Raw genomic sequence first — 16484 nt, forward strand, 5'->3', positions numbered from 1 at the left:
AGTGGGAATGTTAATTCATGTCCTACCATTCTCAGTGGTGAGTAAGGACCAAGGGGTAGAGGTTTGGTTGTTGCTTGCTCATTTTTTTTTTCTTTGTCTTTTTGGTGCTGGGGATTGAATCCAAGGCCTCATGCATGCTAAGCATGCGCTGTACCACTGAACTATATCCCTACCCTTTGAACGTGTTTTATTTATTTTTATTTTTTTTTTGTGGGAGGGTCCCACTGCGTTGCATAGGCTAACCTTGAACTCCTGGGCTCAAGAGATCCCTCTTCCTCAGTTTCCCTAGTAACTCGGACTACAGGTGCACATTTATCACACTTGGCTCTTTGAGTGTAACTTTCCCCAAACTCCCTCCTGTACTGGGAGTTAAACCCAAGATTACCTCATGCATGTTAGGCAAACCCTCTGCCAGGGCTGGGGATGTAGCTCAGTGGTAGCACACTATGTTTGCCTTTGGACTCATATATATACAGTTTTGGAATGACTTCTTTCTCTTAGCATGATTTTTTGAGAGTCACCTGTGTTGTTGCATATGTTAGTATTTTGTTTCTTTTTATTGTTGAATAATATCCCTTTGTATGGATGTACTACATTTTATGCATTCATTCATCAATTGATGGAGACTTCAGATTATTTGTTTTGCTGTTTTAAATAATGCTTCTATGACTATTTCATATACAAGTTTTTGTATGAGCATAGGTTTTTAATTTTTCTTAGATATAGATTAAGGACAAGAATTGCTAGTTATATGGTAACTGTTTAACTGTTTTGAGGAATTGCCAAAGTGGCTACACTGTTTGATATTCTTACCCACTGTCTGAGAGTTTCAATTTCTCCTTTTTTTTTAATTACAGCCATCCTAGTGGGTTTGAAGTGGAATCTTATTGTGTTTTTGATTTACATTTCCCTGTTGGCTAATGCTGAGCATCTTTTCATGTGGTTTTGGCCATTTGTGTATCTTTGAAGAAATATCTATTCAGATCTTTTGGCATTTTTAAATAGAGAATTTGACTTAATATTGAGTTGTAAAAATTCTTTTAATATTCTGGTTGCAAGTCCCCTTTCAAATGTCTGGTTTGCAAATATTTTGCTACTGTTTTTCCCTCTATTAGGACATTTTTCATTCCTCACTTAGTACCTCAAGCTAAGGAATAAAGCTTAAGATAGCAGTCAGAAAGAAATATTTGGGGCACTGCACTGCTTTTTCAGGAATAGATACTGTTCATTTTATGTGGATCTTGATAGTTTCAATGAAGATATTAATTATGCAAATGTAAAACTACAAGCATGGTAAGTGCTTTTACAAAGGAGAATTAAGTGGTTTTATAGACTGTGAAACTGGAAGCCACAGAGATGAAAAAAAATTGAATCAAAGTCATACAGGTCTTGTGACTGCCTTTTTTCCTCTCCTGAATATATGGTTAGCAGTTTCTATCCTACCCCATTTCATTCTGGTTCTTGGCAAAAATCTGCTGTGGATTTGATTAACCTGTTTGTTTCTGGGTCAGTGATTTGAAGAAGGCTTCTTCTTTTTTTTTTTAATGGTGCTGGGGATTGAACCCAGGGCCATGTGCATGTGAGGCCTGGGCTATATCCCCAGCCCAAGGCTTTTTTTTTTTATTATTATTATTATTATTTTTTCAGTGCTGGGATTGAACACGCTAAGCAGGTGTTTCACTACTGAGCCACACCCCCAGCCGAAGGAAGCCTTCTAATGTTTTGGACCCACAAGAAGATGAATTGAGTTCAGTGTTACATAGGAAAGTTCTCAAAAATCATCCGTGTTACAGTCTGTTGGATATTCAGATCTTTTTTTTTTTTTTTTTAAAGAGAGAATTTTTTTTTTTAAAGAGAGAGTGAGCAGAGAGAGAGAGAGAATTTTTAATATTTATTTTTTAGTTCTCGGCGGAGACAACATCTTTGTTTGTATGTGGTGCTGAGGATCGAACCCGGGCCGCACGCATGCCAGACGAGCGCACTACCGCCTGAGCCACATTCCCAGCCCCAGAGAGAGAATTTTAATATTTATTTTTTTAGTTTTTAGCGGACACAACATCTTTGTTTGTATGTGGTGCTGAGGATCGAACCCGGGCCGCACGCATGCCAGGCGAGCGTGCTTGAGCCACATCCCCAGCCCTGGATATTCAGATCTTAATTTTGAATATTCAGGCATTCGCTTTGGTAGCATACAGGGAAAGATGAGTTATCTTTTGTAGAGAGAGATTTATTTTATGTAACATTAAGAAAGGAATACTTGTCATTAACAGCTTGGATAACTTCAAAAAGTATAGTATAACTTTTTGGATCTCATGGTTTCTGTTTCCACTTGGGAAGAACCATCAGGTTTTCCGTATTTTTTTTTTTTTTTTTATGAACTCTTGGGGATACTGATTACTTTCTCGGTTTTGTTCCCATCCCTAGGAGTCTCTGGAGGAAAAGCGGAAGCGGCAGAGGTCTGAACGCCTGGAACGGATTTTCCAACTTAGTGAGGCTCATGGGGCCCTGGCACCTGTGTATGGGACTGAAGTCCTGGATTTCTGTACCCTGCCCCAACCTGTTGCCAGCCCCATCGGCCCTCGTTCTCCTGGCCCCAGCCACCCCACCTTTTGGACTTATACCGAGGCTGCCCACCGGGCTGTACTGTTTCCCCAGCAGCGACTAGACCAGCTGTCAGAAATCATTGAGAGGTTGGCAGGGCTAAGTCCTAATGGGGAGTGGATATAGAGGTTAGGGCTGGTGAAGGTGCTAACTTTTGGGATTTTTCAGAGTCCCATTTTTTACACTGCTTGCCTTCTTCCTTTTCACAGGTTCATCTTTGTCATGCCTCCTGTGGAGGCACCTCCCCCTTCCCTGCATGCCTGCCACCCACCTCCTTGGCTGGCTCCTCGGCAGGCAGCCTTCCAGGAGCAATTGGCCTGTGAGCTCTGGCCCCGGGCTCGTCCTTTGCACCGCATTGTATGTAACATGCGCACCCAGTTCCCTGACTTGAGACTCATCCAGTATGATTGCGGTGAGTTCATTGGCTAGTGCAGGACCTCTTATAGCAGGACTGTTATATCAGAGGACTACCACACATGTCCCTCAGAATTTCTGTACATTATAGGCAGTTTTTTAGATTATGCTTATAAGCAAAATGGAGAATTGTAGGCTCTTTAATGGATTTATGGCATTCATGAATTTAACTTCCTTGAAAGTATGTACTGCTATTTCATTTATGCTCACAGTGATTGTTTTGTGAACATTTATCATATTTTACAAATTATTTGGGACCCAATATTGAGTGAGTCTACGTAGCATAGTTTTTAAATTTATGGGGAAAAGGTATTTGGTGGTAAATAATTTGCTAGGTATAGTTGGCATACACCTATAATCCAGCAACTTGGGAAAACTAAGGCAGGAGAATCACAAGTTTGAGGCCAGCCTTAGCAACTTAGTGAGACCCTGTCTCAAAAATAAGAATTGGGGATATAGCTCAGTGCTCCTGGGTTTAATTCCTAGTATCAAAATAAAAAATAACAATTCATTTTCGTTTGAGAAGAGGAAAGGACCTTTGTATTGGATAGAATGCATTTGACTGCAAGTAAAAATCAACTAAGAGTGAATTAAACCACAGGAACATTTACTGTTTAATGAGAAATGTTGGTGTGTTTTTGGTTCAGCAGCTTACTATCTTCACTGACCCTAGGACCTTTTAATCTTTCTACCTTGCCTACCATCCTTGGTTTTTATCTTTTTATTCTGCTTGTTTCTTCAAGTTATTGAGATGACTTTTATTGCTCCAGGTAGCTTAGCAGTCCTCTAAACAGAAATTAAGGGTTTGAAATAAAAAACACTTATTTCTAGTGAGTTCTTTTTTTTTTTTTTTTTGGAGTAGGGGGAAGGCCCTGTCAGGTGACTTTACTTTATAACACATGGTTCATACTGAGCCACGAAAACAGGGCAATCACTGACAAAGGTGAACAGCAAAGATCAACCTTGGTTTATTTAGACCAATCATGATTTATTTTCTGTGGTTGGATTGGGGCTTGCAACCCCCGGGATCAAAGAATCTCTGCCAGGTGTCCACAATGTTTATCAGGTTCTATTCCAAAAAATGGCGGTTGAATCATAGTGATTAGTTTCTGCCATAAATCTGGAGATATTTTTATAAGAACATATTTGGAGGTTTCCTTTATCTTAGAATGTAAGAAAACAAAAGAATTTTTATTCGTATATGTGCAATAAATGTTTTTTTGGGGGGGTTGGCGGAGTACCAGGGGTTGAACGTGGGTGCTTAACCACTGAGCCACATCCCCAGTCTTTTTTTTTTTTTTAACTTTTGAAAAAAAATGTTATTGGGCTTGGGTTGTAGCTCAGTGGTAGAGTGCTCATCTAGCACATGTGAGGCCCTGGGTTCAATCCTCAGCACCACATTAAAAAATAGTTTTTTGGTTTTTTTTTTTTTTTTTTGAGACAGGGTCTCACTAAGTTGCCTAGGGCCTTGCTAAGTTGTTGAGGCTGGCTTTGACCTTGTGATCCTCTTGCCTTAGACTTGAGCTGCTGATATTACAGGCATGTGCCACCGTGCCCAGCTCAGTAAATATTTTCCTAAACACATTTTAAACATTTGAAACCAGAGTGATGAATTGAAGGCCTTTTTTTTTTTTTTTAAGATAGAGTGAGAGAGGAGAGAGAGAATTTTTTAATATTTATTTTTTAGTTATCGGCAGACACAACATCTTTGTTTGTATGTGGTGCTGAGGATTGAACCCGGGCCGCACGCATGCCAGGCGAGCGCGCTACCCCTGAGCCACATCCCCAGCTCCAAAGGCCTTTGTTAAAAGTGGTAAAACTGGCCAGGTGCAATGACACATGCTTGTAATCCCAGCAGTTTGGGAGGCTGAGGCAGGAGGATCGGGGAGTTCAAAGCCAGCTTTAGCAACTTAGCAAGGCCTTGAGCAACTCAGCAAGACCCTGCCTCTAAATATAAAAAAAGGCCTGGGAATATAGCTGAGTAGTTGGTGGCTTAGTGCCTCCTCCTGAGCTGGTGACATATGCCACCATACCTGGCTACCCTTGATTACCTCATGACCACAGCCTTGAGTATTCTGTCATTCCAGCTTGTAGCTAGTTCCTTGTACCCCTTCATATTTCTTCAGGAAAGTTGCAAACCTTGGCAGCACTGTTGCGGCAGCTCAAGGCAGAGGGCCACCGGGTACTCATCTTCACCCAGATGACCCGAATGCTGGATGTTTTAGAGCAGTTTCTCACCTACCATGGCCACCTCTACTTGCGTCTGGATGGGTCTACTAGAGTTGAACAGAGACAGGTAACCCAGGCATCTGTAGTCGTTTAGAGGCTCTTCAGCATCTGTCTCTTTTTCCTAAGCCTTAGGCTTCTAGAAGGGGCCCTCCTAAACCTTAGAGATTTTGGGGGAGATAAGTTTCCCAATACCATCTTTTTCTCCTTTCCCTCTAGGCCTTGATGGAACGGTTCAATGCAGACAAACGCATATTCTGCTTCATCCTTTCGACTCGAAGTGGGGGTGTGGGCGTGAACCTGACAGGAGCAGACACTGTTGTTTTTTATGACAGCGACTGGAATCCCACCATGGATGCTCAGGCCCAGGATCGTTGTCATCGGATTGGCCAGACTCGAGATGTCCACATCTATAGGTATTACCTAGTCTTTTCTTACTTTACTTTTTTTTTCTGAGAGGGGGTTACTTTGATATATTTGGCTGTTTATACCTGGCCTCCATCTCCTAGACTTATCAGTGAACGGACAGTAGAAGAAAACATCCTAAAAAAGGCAAATCAGAAGAGAATGTTGGGAGACATGGCCATTGAGGGAGGCAACTTCACAACAGCCTATTTTAAACAGGTACAAAGTAAGATCTTTCGGCATAAGCAGAAGAAATTGCTCTGCCAGTAGGAACTCCTCCTGCTTGTTAAAGAGTTGCTGCTTTGGTCTTCACAGACTACTTTTCACCTAGTGGCACCTCTGATATTTTGGGGAGCTATCAGCCTCACAGTTGTAGACCTAGGACTAGCATTCTATTGGCTGACACTTTTCCTTCTGTCCAATAGCAGACCATCCGAGAGCTGTTTGATATGCCTCTAGAGGAGCCATCTGGCTCATCTGTATCCTCTGCCCCCGAGGAGGAAGAGGAGACTGTGGCCAGCAAGCAAACCCATATTCTGGAGCAGGTGAAAAAAGAGTGGGCAATCCTAAAATAGAGCTATGGCTTGAAGTATAACTTGTCTTTTATAAGTATGTTGACTTTGGGGGAAAGAATTATTTCTGTTGCTTTCCAGACTATAGTCAGCCTTTGATAGTTTTAAGTTAATTAAGTTCACATTATCTAATAAGGAAAAAAACAACACAGTATTTGTAGTTCTGAGTCCTAGGTTTGTGTCCAGCAATGCTGTCACTTTTTTTATTTTATTTTTGAAATAGGAGTCTTGCTAAGTGTTTCCCAAGCTGTTCTTAAACTTTGGGCTCAAGCTATCTTCCTGCTTCAATGGTAGTGCTTCTTAATTGCATTTATTAAGCCAAATCACAAATTACTCTTTTGAGCCTTACTTTCTACCTAGTATGAATGGGAAGGAAATAGTAACTTTTAGGATTAAGTGATGTAGTGCATGTAAGAAGTACCTTGTATATGATGCAAAACTCTGTTTTCTAAGCATTGAAGCATAACAGAGTCTCTTAGAAAGGTTTTTTTTTGTTTTTTAAATAACATTCTTATCTGGCTGGGTGTGGCACACCTATAATCCCTGTGGCTCTGGAGGCTGAGGTCTGAGGATCATGAATTCAAAGGCAGCCTCAGCAAAAGCAAGGCACTAAACAACTCAGTGAAACCCTGTCTCTAAGTAAAATGCAAAATAGGACTGGGGATGTGGCTGGTGGTTAAGTGCCCCTGAGTTCAATCCCTGGTACCCAAAAAAGGAAAAAAAAAATAGTATAGAGCACTATACCATTGGACTACATCCCCCACCCTACCCCCTTTTTTAAAAAAATATATTTTTAGTTATCAATGGATCTTTAATTAATTTTTTTAAATTTATTTTTATGTGGTACTGAGAATCAAACACAGTGGCTCACACATGCTAGGCAAATGCTCTACCACTGAGCCCCATCCCCAACCCTTTTTTAAAATTTTGAAACAGGTTCATATTAAGTTGCCAGACTGGTATCAAGCTTCTGATCCTCCTGTCTTAGCTTCCCTGAATATCTGGAATTAATAAGTGTGCACCATTGCATGTGGCTGGGAAGGCTTTTGAGGGCTAGGGAAGTAGCTCTTTGGTAGAGTACTTAGCCTAGCTGTGGGTTCAATCCCCAGCACTGCCAAAATTAAAAAATTATTCCTGGGCCCTAACTCAAAATTTACTAAATTGAAAACAATGTTGCATCTGAGCATTTTAGTTTTTCAAAGCTCTCCAGATGTAGATAAGTATTTAAAGAATTACAGATATAAAACATCATGGAGGTGTTTTTCCCTACCAAGTGTCTTCCCTTCATTGCTGGCTATGCTCTGGGCTCATTCTCTCAGAGGTTTTTGGAGTGGTTTCCTTAGATATTCATTGCAAGGAAAGATATGTTTAGTATATTGTCCTGAGGCATCCCAGTGTAAAAAAAAAAAAAAAAAAAAAAAAAACATGGGTTTGGCCAGGCATGGTGGCATATGCCTGTAATCTTAATGGCTACGGGGACTGAAGCAGAGGGTTCAGCCTGGGCAATTTAGTGAGACTCTGTCTTAAAATTTTAAAAAAGGGCCAGGCCCAGTGGTGCATGCCTGTAATCCCAACAGCTCCAGAGTCTAAAGCAGGAGGATCATGAGTTCAAAGCCATCCTTTGCAATGGGTGGGCATTAAGCAACTCAGTGAGACCCTGTCTCTAAATAAAAAAATAGGGCTGGGGATGTGGCTCAGTGGTCAAGTGCCCGAGTTCAATCCCTGATACCAAAAAAAGAAAAAAGGCTGGCTGTTCAATCCCAGTACCCCTCCATATACACATAAAGTGCTGTTCAAGCCAGGCACGGTGGTGCACACCAGTAATCCCAGTGGCTCACAAGGCTGAGGCAGGAAGATCACGAGTTCAAAGCCAGCTTCAGCAATTTAGTGAGGCCCTAAGCAATCCAGGAAGATTCTGTCTCTGAATGAAATATAGAAAAAGGCTAGAGATATGTGGCTCAATGGTTAAGTGACCCTGGGTTCAATCCGTAGTTTCAAAGGGGGGAAAAATGCTGTTTAGATCTTTTTGTGACTACTTGTTTGTCTGTCTTTGATTAGGCAACTTTGAAGCTGACACCTAAGGAAACAAAGTAGAGTTAAGAGTCCTCCAAAATAGTTGTTTTCCATAGTGGGAGAGCTAGTAAAATCTATTCCATCTTAAATGAACCATTGAGTTGCTTTGGTAACTCTTGTGGTCCTAGATGGTTGAATTCTTGTGAACCTTGTTTTATGTAAACCTGGCCTCAGATTTTTGCCACAGTTAATTCCTAGGGTGTAAGCTTCTTTAAGTCTTAATGTTTTTTATTTTTATTTTTCCTCTGTACACTCTTTAAAGGCATTGTGTCGGGCTGAGGATGAAGAGGATATCCGTGCTGCCACCCAGGCCAAGGCTGAACAAGTGGCTGAACTTGCAGAATTTAATGAGAATGATGGTTTTCTTGCTGGTGAGGGAGAGGAGGCTGGTCGGCCTGGGGCTGAGGATGAGGAGATGTCCAGGGCTGAGCAGGAGATTGCTGCCCTTGTAGAACAGGTCAGTGTTGAACAGACCCATTAGTTCTTTCCTTCATCCTTCTTAACTTTCCCGCCTGCACTCAGGACCCTTTTATCTGTCTTCCCTGAAGATATAGATAAGGGTGCAAGAGCCCAGGTCCTATGTTCATCACATCTGCTCTTCCCTGCAGCTGACCCCCATTGAGCGTTATGCCATGAAATTTCTGGAGGCCTCGCTTGAGGAAGTGAGCCGAGAGGAGCTTAAGCAGGCAGAAGTAAGTATCTCTGGGGGCTGAGACTTCCTGCTGATTTCTATATATTCCTTGCTCTGCTTGCCTCCTGCTGACCCCCCTTGGGTTCTGTTGTTGGTAGGAACAAGTGGAAGCTGCCCGCAAAGACCTGGACCAAGCCAAGGAAGAGGTGTTTCGCTTACCCCAAGAAGAGGAGGAGGGGCCAGGGGCTGGGGATGAGATTTCCTGTGGGACTGGTGGAGGCAGCCACCGGCGCAGTAAGAAGGTCAAGGCCCCTGAGAGGCCAGGGACTCGTGTCAGTGAGCGTCTTCGAGGAGCTCGGGCTGAAACTCAAGGGGCAAACCACACTCCTGTCACATCCACCCATCATACCCGCAATACCTCCACACCCCCCCGCTGCAGCCCTGCCAGGGAGCGAGTTCCCAGGCCAGCACCTAGGCCTCGACCTGCTCCAGCTTCAGCTCCTGCTGCAATTCCTGCCCCAGTCCCTGCCCCAGTCCCTGCCCCAGTCCCTGCCCCAGTCCCTGCCCCAGTCCCTGTCCCAGTCCCTGTCCCAGTCCCTGTCCCAGTCCCCGTCCCAGTCCCCATTTCAGCCCCTAATCCAATAGCCATTCTTCCTGTCCATATCATGCCTTCTCCCCCAACTCCTCCACAGATTCCTCCCTCTTGTTCCCCTGCCTGTACCCCTCCTCCTGCTTGCACCTCTCCTCCACCTCATACCCCACCACCCACCCAAACCTCTCTTTTAACTCCTTCCTCTCCTCTCCTGCTTGGTTCACCTTCTGTGCCCATCTCTTCCCCGGTCACCAACCTTTCTTTGGGCTTGGGGCCTGAGGCAGAACTCCGTGTACAAGCATTAGCATCTATGGAGTCCCTGGAGCTGGCTGGCATGACCAGTTCTGAGACCTCCCCGCTTCCTCTTGTACCCCCTAAGGATCTGTTGCCAGTTTCTGTTGAGATCATGCCCGTATCTGAGAAGAACCTTCCTCTCATCCCTTCTGCACCTAGCCCAACCTTGGAGGCTGACGGCATCCCCAATGGTCAAGAGCAGGGGGTACCATCGTCTGCTGAGGGGACCATCCTTACAGTGCTGCCTGATGGTGAGGAGTTGCCCTCGGGTCTGAGAGAGAGCAATGGGCTGGAGCTCCCACCTACAGCAACATCTGATGAGCCACTTCAGGAGCCATTGGAGGCTGACAGGAACTTGGAAGAACTGGTAGAAGAAGTTCAGACCCCAACCTCAAGCCCAGAGAAGCCACAAGAACTTGCTGCACCTGAGATCACAGCCCCATCAACCTCATCTTCAGCCACCTCCTCTCCTGAGGGTCCTTCACCTGCCCGGCCCCCTCGTCGTCGCACCAGTGCTGATGTAGAAATTAGGGGTCAGGGGGCCGGTCGTTCAGGGCAACCTCCAGGCCCCAAAGTGCTTCGCAAGCTGCCAGGACGGCTAATAACTGTGGTGGAAGAAAAGGAACTTGTGAGGCGAAGGCGACAGCAGCGGGGAACTGCCAGCACCCTAATACCTGGGGTCTCTGAGACTAGTGCCAGCCCAGGAAGCCCATCTACCCGCAGCTTGTCAGGGCCAGAATCCTCACCTCCCACCAGTGGGCCCTGTGAAGCTGCTCCCTCATCGTCACTGCCTACGCCAACCCAGCCACCCTTCATAGCTCGTCGTCACATTGAGCTGGGAATGACTGGTGGGGGCAGCCCAGAGAATGGAGAAGGGGCACTGCTTGCTATCACTCCACCTGCTGTGAAACGTCGGAGGGGAAGGCCCCCCAAGAAGAACAGGTCTCCAGCAGATCCTGGGAGAGGGGTGGAGGAGGCACCCTCATCCACCTCTAAGGGAACAACCAATGGGGCTGACCCAGTTCCTGGAGCTGAGACCCTAATTGTTGCGGAGCCTGTCTTGGAGCCTCAGCTTATTCCTGGGCCCCAGCCTCTTGGACCCCCACCAATTCACAGACCAGAGCCCATCATCCTGTCACCTGTGGAGAAAAGAAGGCGTGGGCGGCCCCCTAAGGCACGGGATTTGCCCATCCCTGGGACTATGTCCTCTCCAGGGGATGGCAATTTAGAGAGCCGGACACAGCCACTCCCACTACCACCACCATTGCCACCACCCCTACCACTTTTATCCTGTCCCACTGCTACTGTCGCCAACACTGTCACCACCGTCACCATTTCAACATCCCCACCCAAGCGAAAGCGGGGCCGACCTCCCAAGAATCCACCATCACCTCGGCCCAGCCAGCTTCCTGTTTTGGACCGTGACAGCTCTTCGGTCCTTGAGAGCTGTGGATTAGGGAGGCGTCGGCAAGCCCAGGGCCTCGGGGAGAGTGAGGGTAGTTCTTCTGATGAGGATGGAAGCCGCCCCCTTACCCGCCTGGCCCGCCTGCGGCTGGAAGCTGAGGGAACCCGGGGACGGAAAAGTGAAGGGTCCATGGTGGTGGCTGTAATTCAGGATGACCTGGATTTAGTAGATAGTGGGCCAGGCGGATTAGAATTGACACCTCCTGTGGTTTCATTAGCCCCAAAACTGCGCTCAACCCGGCTACGTCCAGGGTCTCTAGTTCCCCCACTAGAGACTGAGAAGGTGCCTCGCAAACGGGCGGGGGCCCCAGTTGGTGGGGGTCCTGGGCTGGCAAAGCGGAGCCGTCTACAGCCTCCAAGTCCCCTGGGGCCTGAGGGTTCAGTAGAGGAGTCTGAGGCTGAAGCCTCAGGTGAGGAGGAAGAAGGGGATGGGACCCCACGGCGCCGGCCTGGCCCCCGCAGGCTTGTTGGAACCACCAACCAAGGGGACCAGCGCATCCTGCGCAGCAGTGCCCCTCCCCACCTGTCTGGCCCTACCATTAGTCACAGAGGCCGAAAGGCCAAGACGTGAGTGGGCTGCCCCTCCACCTAGGCTTTCCACCATGGCTGCTCTCCCTCCATGACCAGGCCTGACTCTGTTAACCACTACTTGAAGTCTTTTGAGGGGGAAAGCCTCCAGGGAGATGTAAGGGCCTTCTCCCTTCTTTCCACCAAAGTAGGGGGTAGGCAACTGGTTGTCATGGAATTGGGGCTCATCACAATCCCCCTTCCCTTCCACCCCACATGGCTGGGCAGTGTTAAGGGTGGCAAGATAGTCTGTCCCCACCCCCTTGTACTTGATTCCCCAGCTATCTTCACAGCCCCACACCCTTAGGGGAAGGGGGATGGGGCTTCTCTACAATGAGTTTTTTTTTCTTTTTTCTTTTTTTTTTTTTTAAGAAGAAAAAAAATAATAAACTTAGTTTCTGTACGAGCATCCGCGTAAGGAGGCTTCTGATTTTCTGGTCTGGTGGAGGGTTGGGTGGGAACTTGGGCATCATTTTTTCTACTCTTGCTCTTGGGAAGACCCTCATATTTAACTGATCTCTAAACCAGGATTGTATACCTTTGAGGCAGAAAACACCCTCAGGAGGAGGAAAGATAAGCAAATCTGATTTGGCAGGGTGTGTTTCCAAAAAATATCTCAGTTTAAGTCACTCAGACACACTTCCTCTCTCCTCTCCCTTCTGTCCCCTTGGCTCTTGGCCTTTCCCTCAGCTTTCTCCAATGCCTTACCTTTTCCCTTCTTTTAACCCTCTTGCTTAGGTGCTTCCTTTCCTTTCACAAAAAAGCAGGTACTCTACTTCTACTTGCTTCACCCCTGGCCCTCCCCTCCTCTCCTAGCCAAACTGGTTTGAGTCAGCCACACCCCCTTCCCAGCTCCTGGGGCTATTCAGATGGTGGCTGGCCACCCTACCCCACCCCTGGGCTTGGCTTGGAGCCCTGAGTCAGCTCTACCGCCCAAGCCAAATCAAACCTGAGGCAGGAGCCGAAACTCACAGTCCCTCAAGACTTATAGCCAGGTAAGAGCCCCTGTTCATGTTTATATTTCTGATCTGGACACCTTGGCCCCTTGGGTTCTTCTCCCACTGCTGACTTGGCATCTGTGTTTTCCTCATCTGACTTTTCTTCAGTACCTGTTCCCCTGCAGCTTTGTGACATATCATTTTATTGCTCTCTACTTGTCTTGCCTTTTTCACCCTTTTGTCTTGTTACTATGTGGAACTACAGGTGGTTTCATTTTGTCCCATCTAAAGGGGAATGATTGAACATTAGGGTGGAAAAGTGGTTGATGCTGGAGCTTTGAGGGCCTGAGAAATAGGGAGGTGAGAAATTAGTAAGTAGGTCATCATTATGCAGGTTTCTGTATGGATAATGAGGTCATTTGGACTCTTGTTAATCTGATTGTGTTGTGTGGTTTGGGTTAAAATGGAGAGAGGAGGTGGCAAGGAGGCATAGAAAAGGAGGCCCCAATTTGGGGGAATAAGGTCAGTTTCTTCAGCTGTGGGGGGAAAAATGTGAATTTTTCCTTTTCCATTCCCAGATGTGAGGTGGTATTTGTTCTGTTTTGCTTTGTTTTTTGGTACTGAGGATTGGACTAGGGCGCAGCACATGCTAAATAAGCACGCCACCACTGAGCTACATCCCCAGACCCCCCCACCCCCGTTTTTCAGTCTTTTTATTTTGAGACAGAGTCTGATTTTCCCAGAGTGCCTCAAATTTGTGATCCTCTTGTCCCAGTCTCTGGAATAACTATGATTACAAGTGTGTATGAACCAGCCAGAATTTTTTTTTTTTTTCATGTGAAATTGCAGCTTGCTTGAAGTGGAGTATAGAGCTTAGGGTCCTGCTCTCTGGTTCCTCAATACTCAGAGGCGGCCTCTGGGGAACTTCAGGTGACTTTAAAACCCTTTGAAGTACAGTTTTAAATCACTTAGCCTTAAGCTTTCAAGATTTTGTTTCTTCTGCTTCTAGGTATGCATTTATCATTTTGCTTCTCCCCACTTGTCAAAACAGTAATATGTTCACACTTGATTGCCTTCAGAGACTTAGAATCTTAAGCTGAAGGAAAAGGATTCTAGCCACACATTTACTCTCCTATTCTGAGTCACTAGAGGAATTTCCCAGTAGGGCAGCATTCCTGAGAGTTGGGCTAGGCCATGAGGACAGCATTCTCTGAGGGGTGGAGTCAGAGCAAGCCAGGCCAGGAGCTCATGTGTTGGGCTTACAAGTACCTTGACTGTATCGCCCACAGGTGATGGAGGACGAGGAGAAGGCAGTGGAGATCATGGTGAGCAACACGGGAGCTGCTCATTCTCCATCCCCCATCCGCTGCTGCTGGCTCCGCCTCCGCTACTTGGCAGCTACTAGCATTATCTGTGGCTGCTCTTGCCTGGGAGTCATGGCTCTTGTGTTTGCCATCAAGGTGAGGAAAGCAATTCCTATGGGAGCAGGGGAGTGGGTATAAGGCAATGGTTTTGTGTATTTGACCTGTCTGTATTGGCTGAACAGTTACTAAATATCTATTGGTACTTGGGTTTGGGTTAGTGCCAGAATAAGATATGGTTCCTGTTGTCAAAGGACCCATAGTCTAATGAACAAGATGGCAGTGAAAATGGATAATTATTAATAGAGTTTAGTTCATCAGTACTGTAATAGAAGAAGCACAGGATATTCTGGGAGCCAGAAGGGGTCTGTGTTTTTTTGTGTGTGTGTCTGTGTCAGAGTAGGTAAGACTGCCTAGGGGAGGTGACAGGAAAGTAACCCTAAAGGATGAGTGGATAAGAATGAAAGGTCACTCCAGGTAAAGGCAATAGTGTGTACAAAGGCCTTGAGTGTTTGTTTGGCATGGCAGATCCAGTGAGGAATAGTGAGAGAGGAAGCCAGAGGATCCACATTCCTGAGGGCCTCAGATTCCGTGTTTAAGAATTTCGACTTTAAATGGCTCCCCAGTACTTTCAAAATAAAGGTTTTTGCAGAGGAGAGTGGCTTGGAAATATTTGTGTTTCAGAAAAATCAGTTCTCAAGGCCTGTGTAGAGGGTAAATTGAAATGGGCAAGACTAGGGTCAACTGAGCAATAATGAGAGCAATCTATGGGAGTCTGGAAGAAACAATGGGGTCTTTGAGAGGGCCTCACCTGCAGATGTACCATTTGTTTTTTTCTTTTTTTTTTTTTTTGCAGTGCTGGGGATTGAACCTGGGGTCTTATATGTCCTAGGCAATGCTCTACCATTGAGCTACACTTACAGACCATACATGTACCTTTTGAAAGGCTACTACTCAGGCTAAATATCATGCTGGAATATTCTCATCCCTAAATGTATTTTAACAGTCAGTATTTCTATTTTCATAAGAATTTCTGACTTTCATTAGAGCAAATTTATGAAAAGGATTCTTTTTTTTTTTTTTTTTTTAGAGAGAGAGAGAATTTTATTTATTTTTTAGTTTTTTCGGCGGACACAACATCTTTGTTTGTATGTGGTGCTGAGGATCGAATCTGGGCCGCACGCATGCCAGGCGAGCTTGCTACCACTTGAGCCACATCCCCAGCCCCTGAAAAGGATTCTTAATGGTGAAAATGATGATGCCTACTGGGCTACGAGAATGGAATTTGACTGGACATGAGTAAAAAGTCAAGAATTCCAAATTCTGAATGAATCTGAGATGAATAGAAAAGAATAAGGAATGAAAGGATTAAAAAGTGCTTTTCCTGGCAGGTGCAGAGGCTCACACCTATAATCTCAGCTACTCTGGAGGCTGAGGCAGCAGGATCGAAAGTTTGAGGCTAGCCTTGGCAATTTAAGACCCTGTCTTGAAATTTATAAAAGTACTGGTGATGTATCTCAGTGGTAAAGCACCCCTAGGTTCAATCCCAAGTACCAAAAAAAAAAGTACTTTTTCCATGTGTGATTTAGAGAGCTAACAATGGCCACCTTGAAAAGATGGGTACCTATTTTGTAGATTAGGCATAAGAAAAACTGAAAAGGAAGGTGAAATATTTGGGTGTGAGGCTTTGAGCTATTATGATGGGGGAGTGGAATGGGGCAATGGGCCATTTTGGGCAGAAACAGGGGGAGAACCTAACCAAGAACCTGCCCCCACAGGCAGAAGAGCGGCATAAGGCAGGCCGGTCCGAGGAGGCAGTACACTGGGGGGCCCGGGCCCGGAGGCTCATCCTGGCCAGCTTTGCTGTCTGGCTTGCTGTTCTTATTCTGGCCCCCCTGCTGCTATGGCTGCTCTCCTACGCCATCGCTCAGGCTGAGTGACCCTGGGTGGCCTCTGCTAAGAGTCAGCTGAGACCTGGATCCAACAGTTTGGTGACAGCAGTGGTCCTTCCTGGCAGGAAGGATGGTGTCTCTCCCAAGGGCCTTTGGAAGAGCTCTTTTAGCCCTTTATAAAAGGAGAGCAGCAGCTGAGACTGATGAAGGGAGGTCAGCCTGCTCTGTTCTTTCAATGCCCTCCACCTTCTATCTCCCTACCCTGCTCCATCCCAGGGCCTCTACCCAGAGGAGGGGTTGATGACCAGGCCTGATTTTATTAGAATTTGTTTTGTAATAAAAATCTTTTTTGGTGGTAAAATGTTCCTGTCTAATTGTTCTTTCCCTGCTTTCCCTTGGGCCATTGTTGAGAGCCAAACTGGACATCTGACTAATGGCAAAAGGCTGCATATTG

At 45.8% G+C, this 16484-nt stretch overlaps 2 protein-coding genes across 4 annotated transcripts in view; both read left to right on the forward strand.

Annotated features, from left to right (window-relative positions):
- Positions 1 to 12587, forward strand: part of Srcap (Snf2 related CREBBP activator protein) — a 35712-nt gene extending 23125 nt beyond the window's left edge. For all 3 annotated transcript variants that reach the window (XM_026400354.2, XM_077802966.1, XM_026400353.2), the window contains 9 exons: positions 2425 to 2690; positions 2811 to 3013; positions 5142 to 5311; positions 5461 to 5657; positions 5751 to 5865; positions 6072 to 6191; positions 8554 to 8748; positions 8900 to 8983; positions 9081 to 12587. In XM_026400354.2, the coding sequence (XP_026256139.2) occupies positions 2425 to 2690; positions 2811 to 3013; positions 5142 to 5311; positions 5461 to 5657; positions 5751 to 5865; positions 6072 to 6191; positions 8554 to 8748; positions 8900 to 8983; positions 9081 to 11843 (4113 nt within the window). In that variant the 3' untranslated portion in view covers positions 11844 to 12587. The remainder of the gene's footprint in view (positions 1 to 2424; positions 2691 to 2810; positions 3014 to 5141; positions 5312 to 5460; positions 5658 to 5750; positions 5866 to 6071; positions 6192 to 8553; positions 8749 to 8899; positions 8984 to 9080) is intronic.
- Positions 12588 to 12668: 81 nt separating this feature from the next.
- Tmem265 (transmembrane protein 265) lies at positions 12669 to 16379 on the forward strand. Its single transcript, XM_026400360.2, has 3 exons — positions 12669 to 12834; positions 14067 to 14237; positions 15917 to 16379. Exons 2-3 carry the CDS (start codon positions 14070 to 14072, stop codon positions 16076 to 16078), a joined length of 330 nt encoding a protein of 109 aa, XP_026256145.1. The 5' UTR covers positions 12669 to 12834; positions 14067 to 14069; the 3' UTR covers positions 16079 to 16379.
- The last annotated feature ends 105 nt before the right edge of the window (positions 16380 to 16484 follow it).

Source organism: Urocitellus parryii, chromosome 9, assembly GCF_045843805.1.
Source record: "Urocitellus parryii isolate mUroPar1 chromosome 9, mUroPar1.hap1, whole genome shotgun sequence".
Lineage (NCBI taxonomy): Eukaryota > Metazoa > Chordata > Mammalia > Rodentia > Sciuridae > Urocitellus > Urocitellus parryii.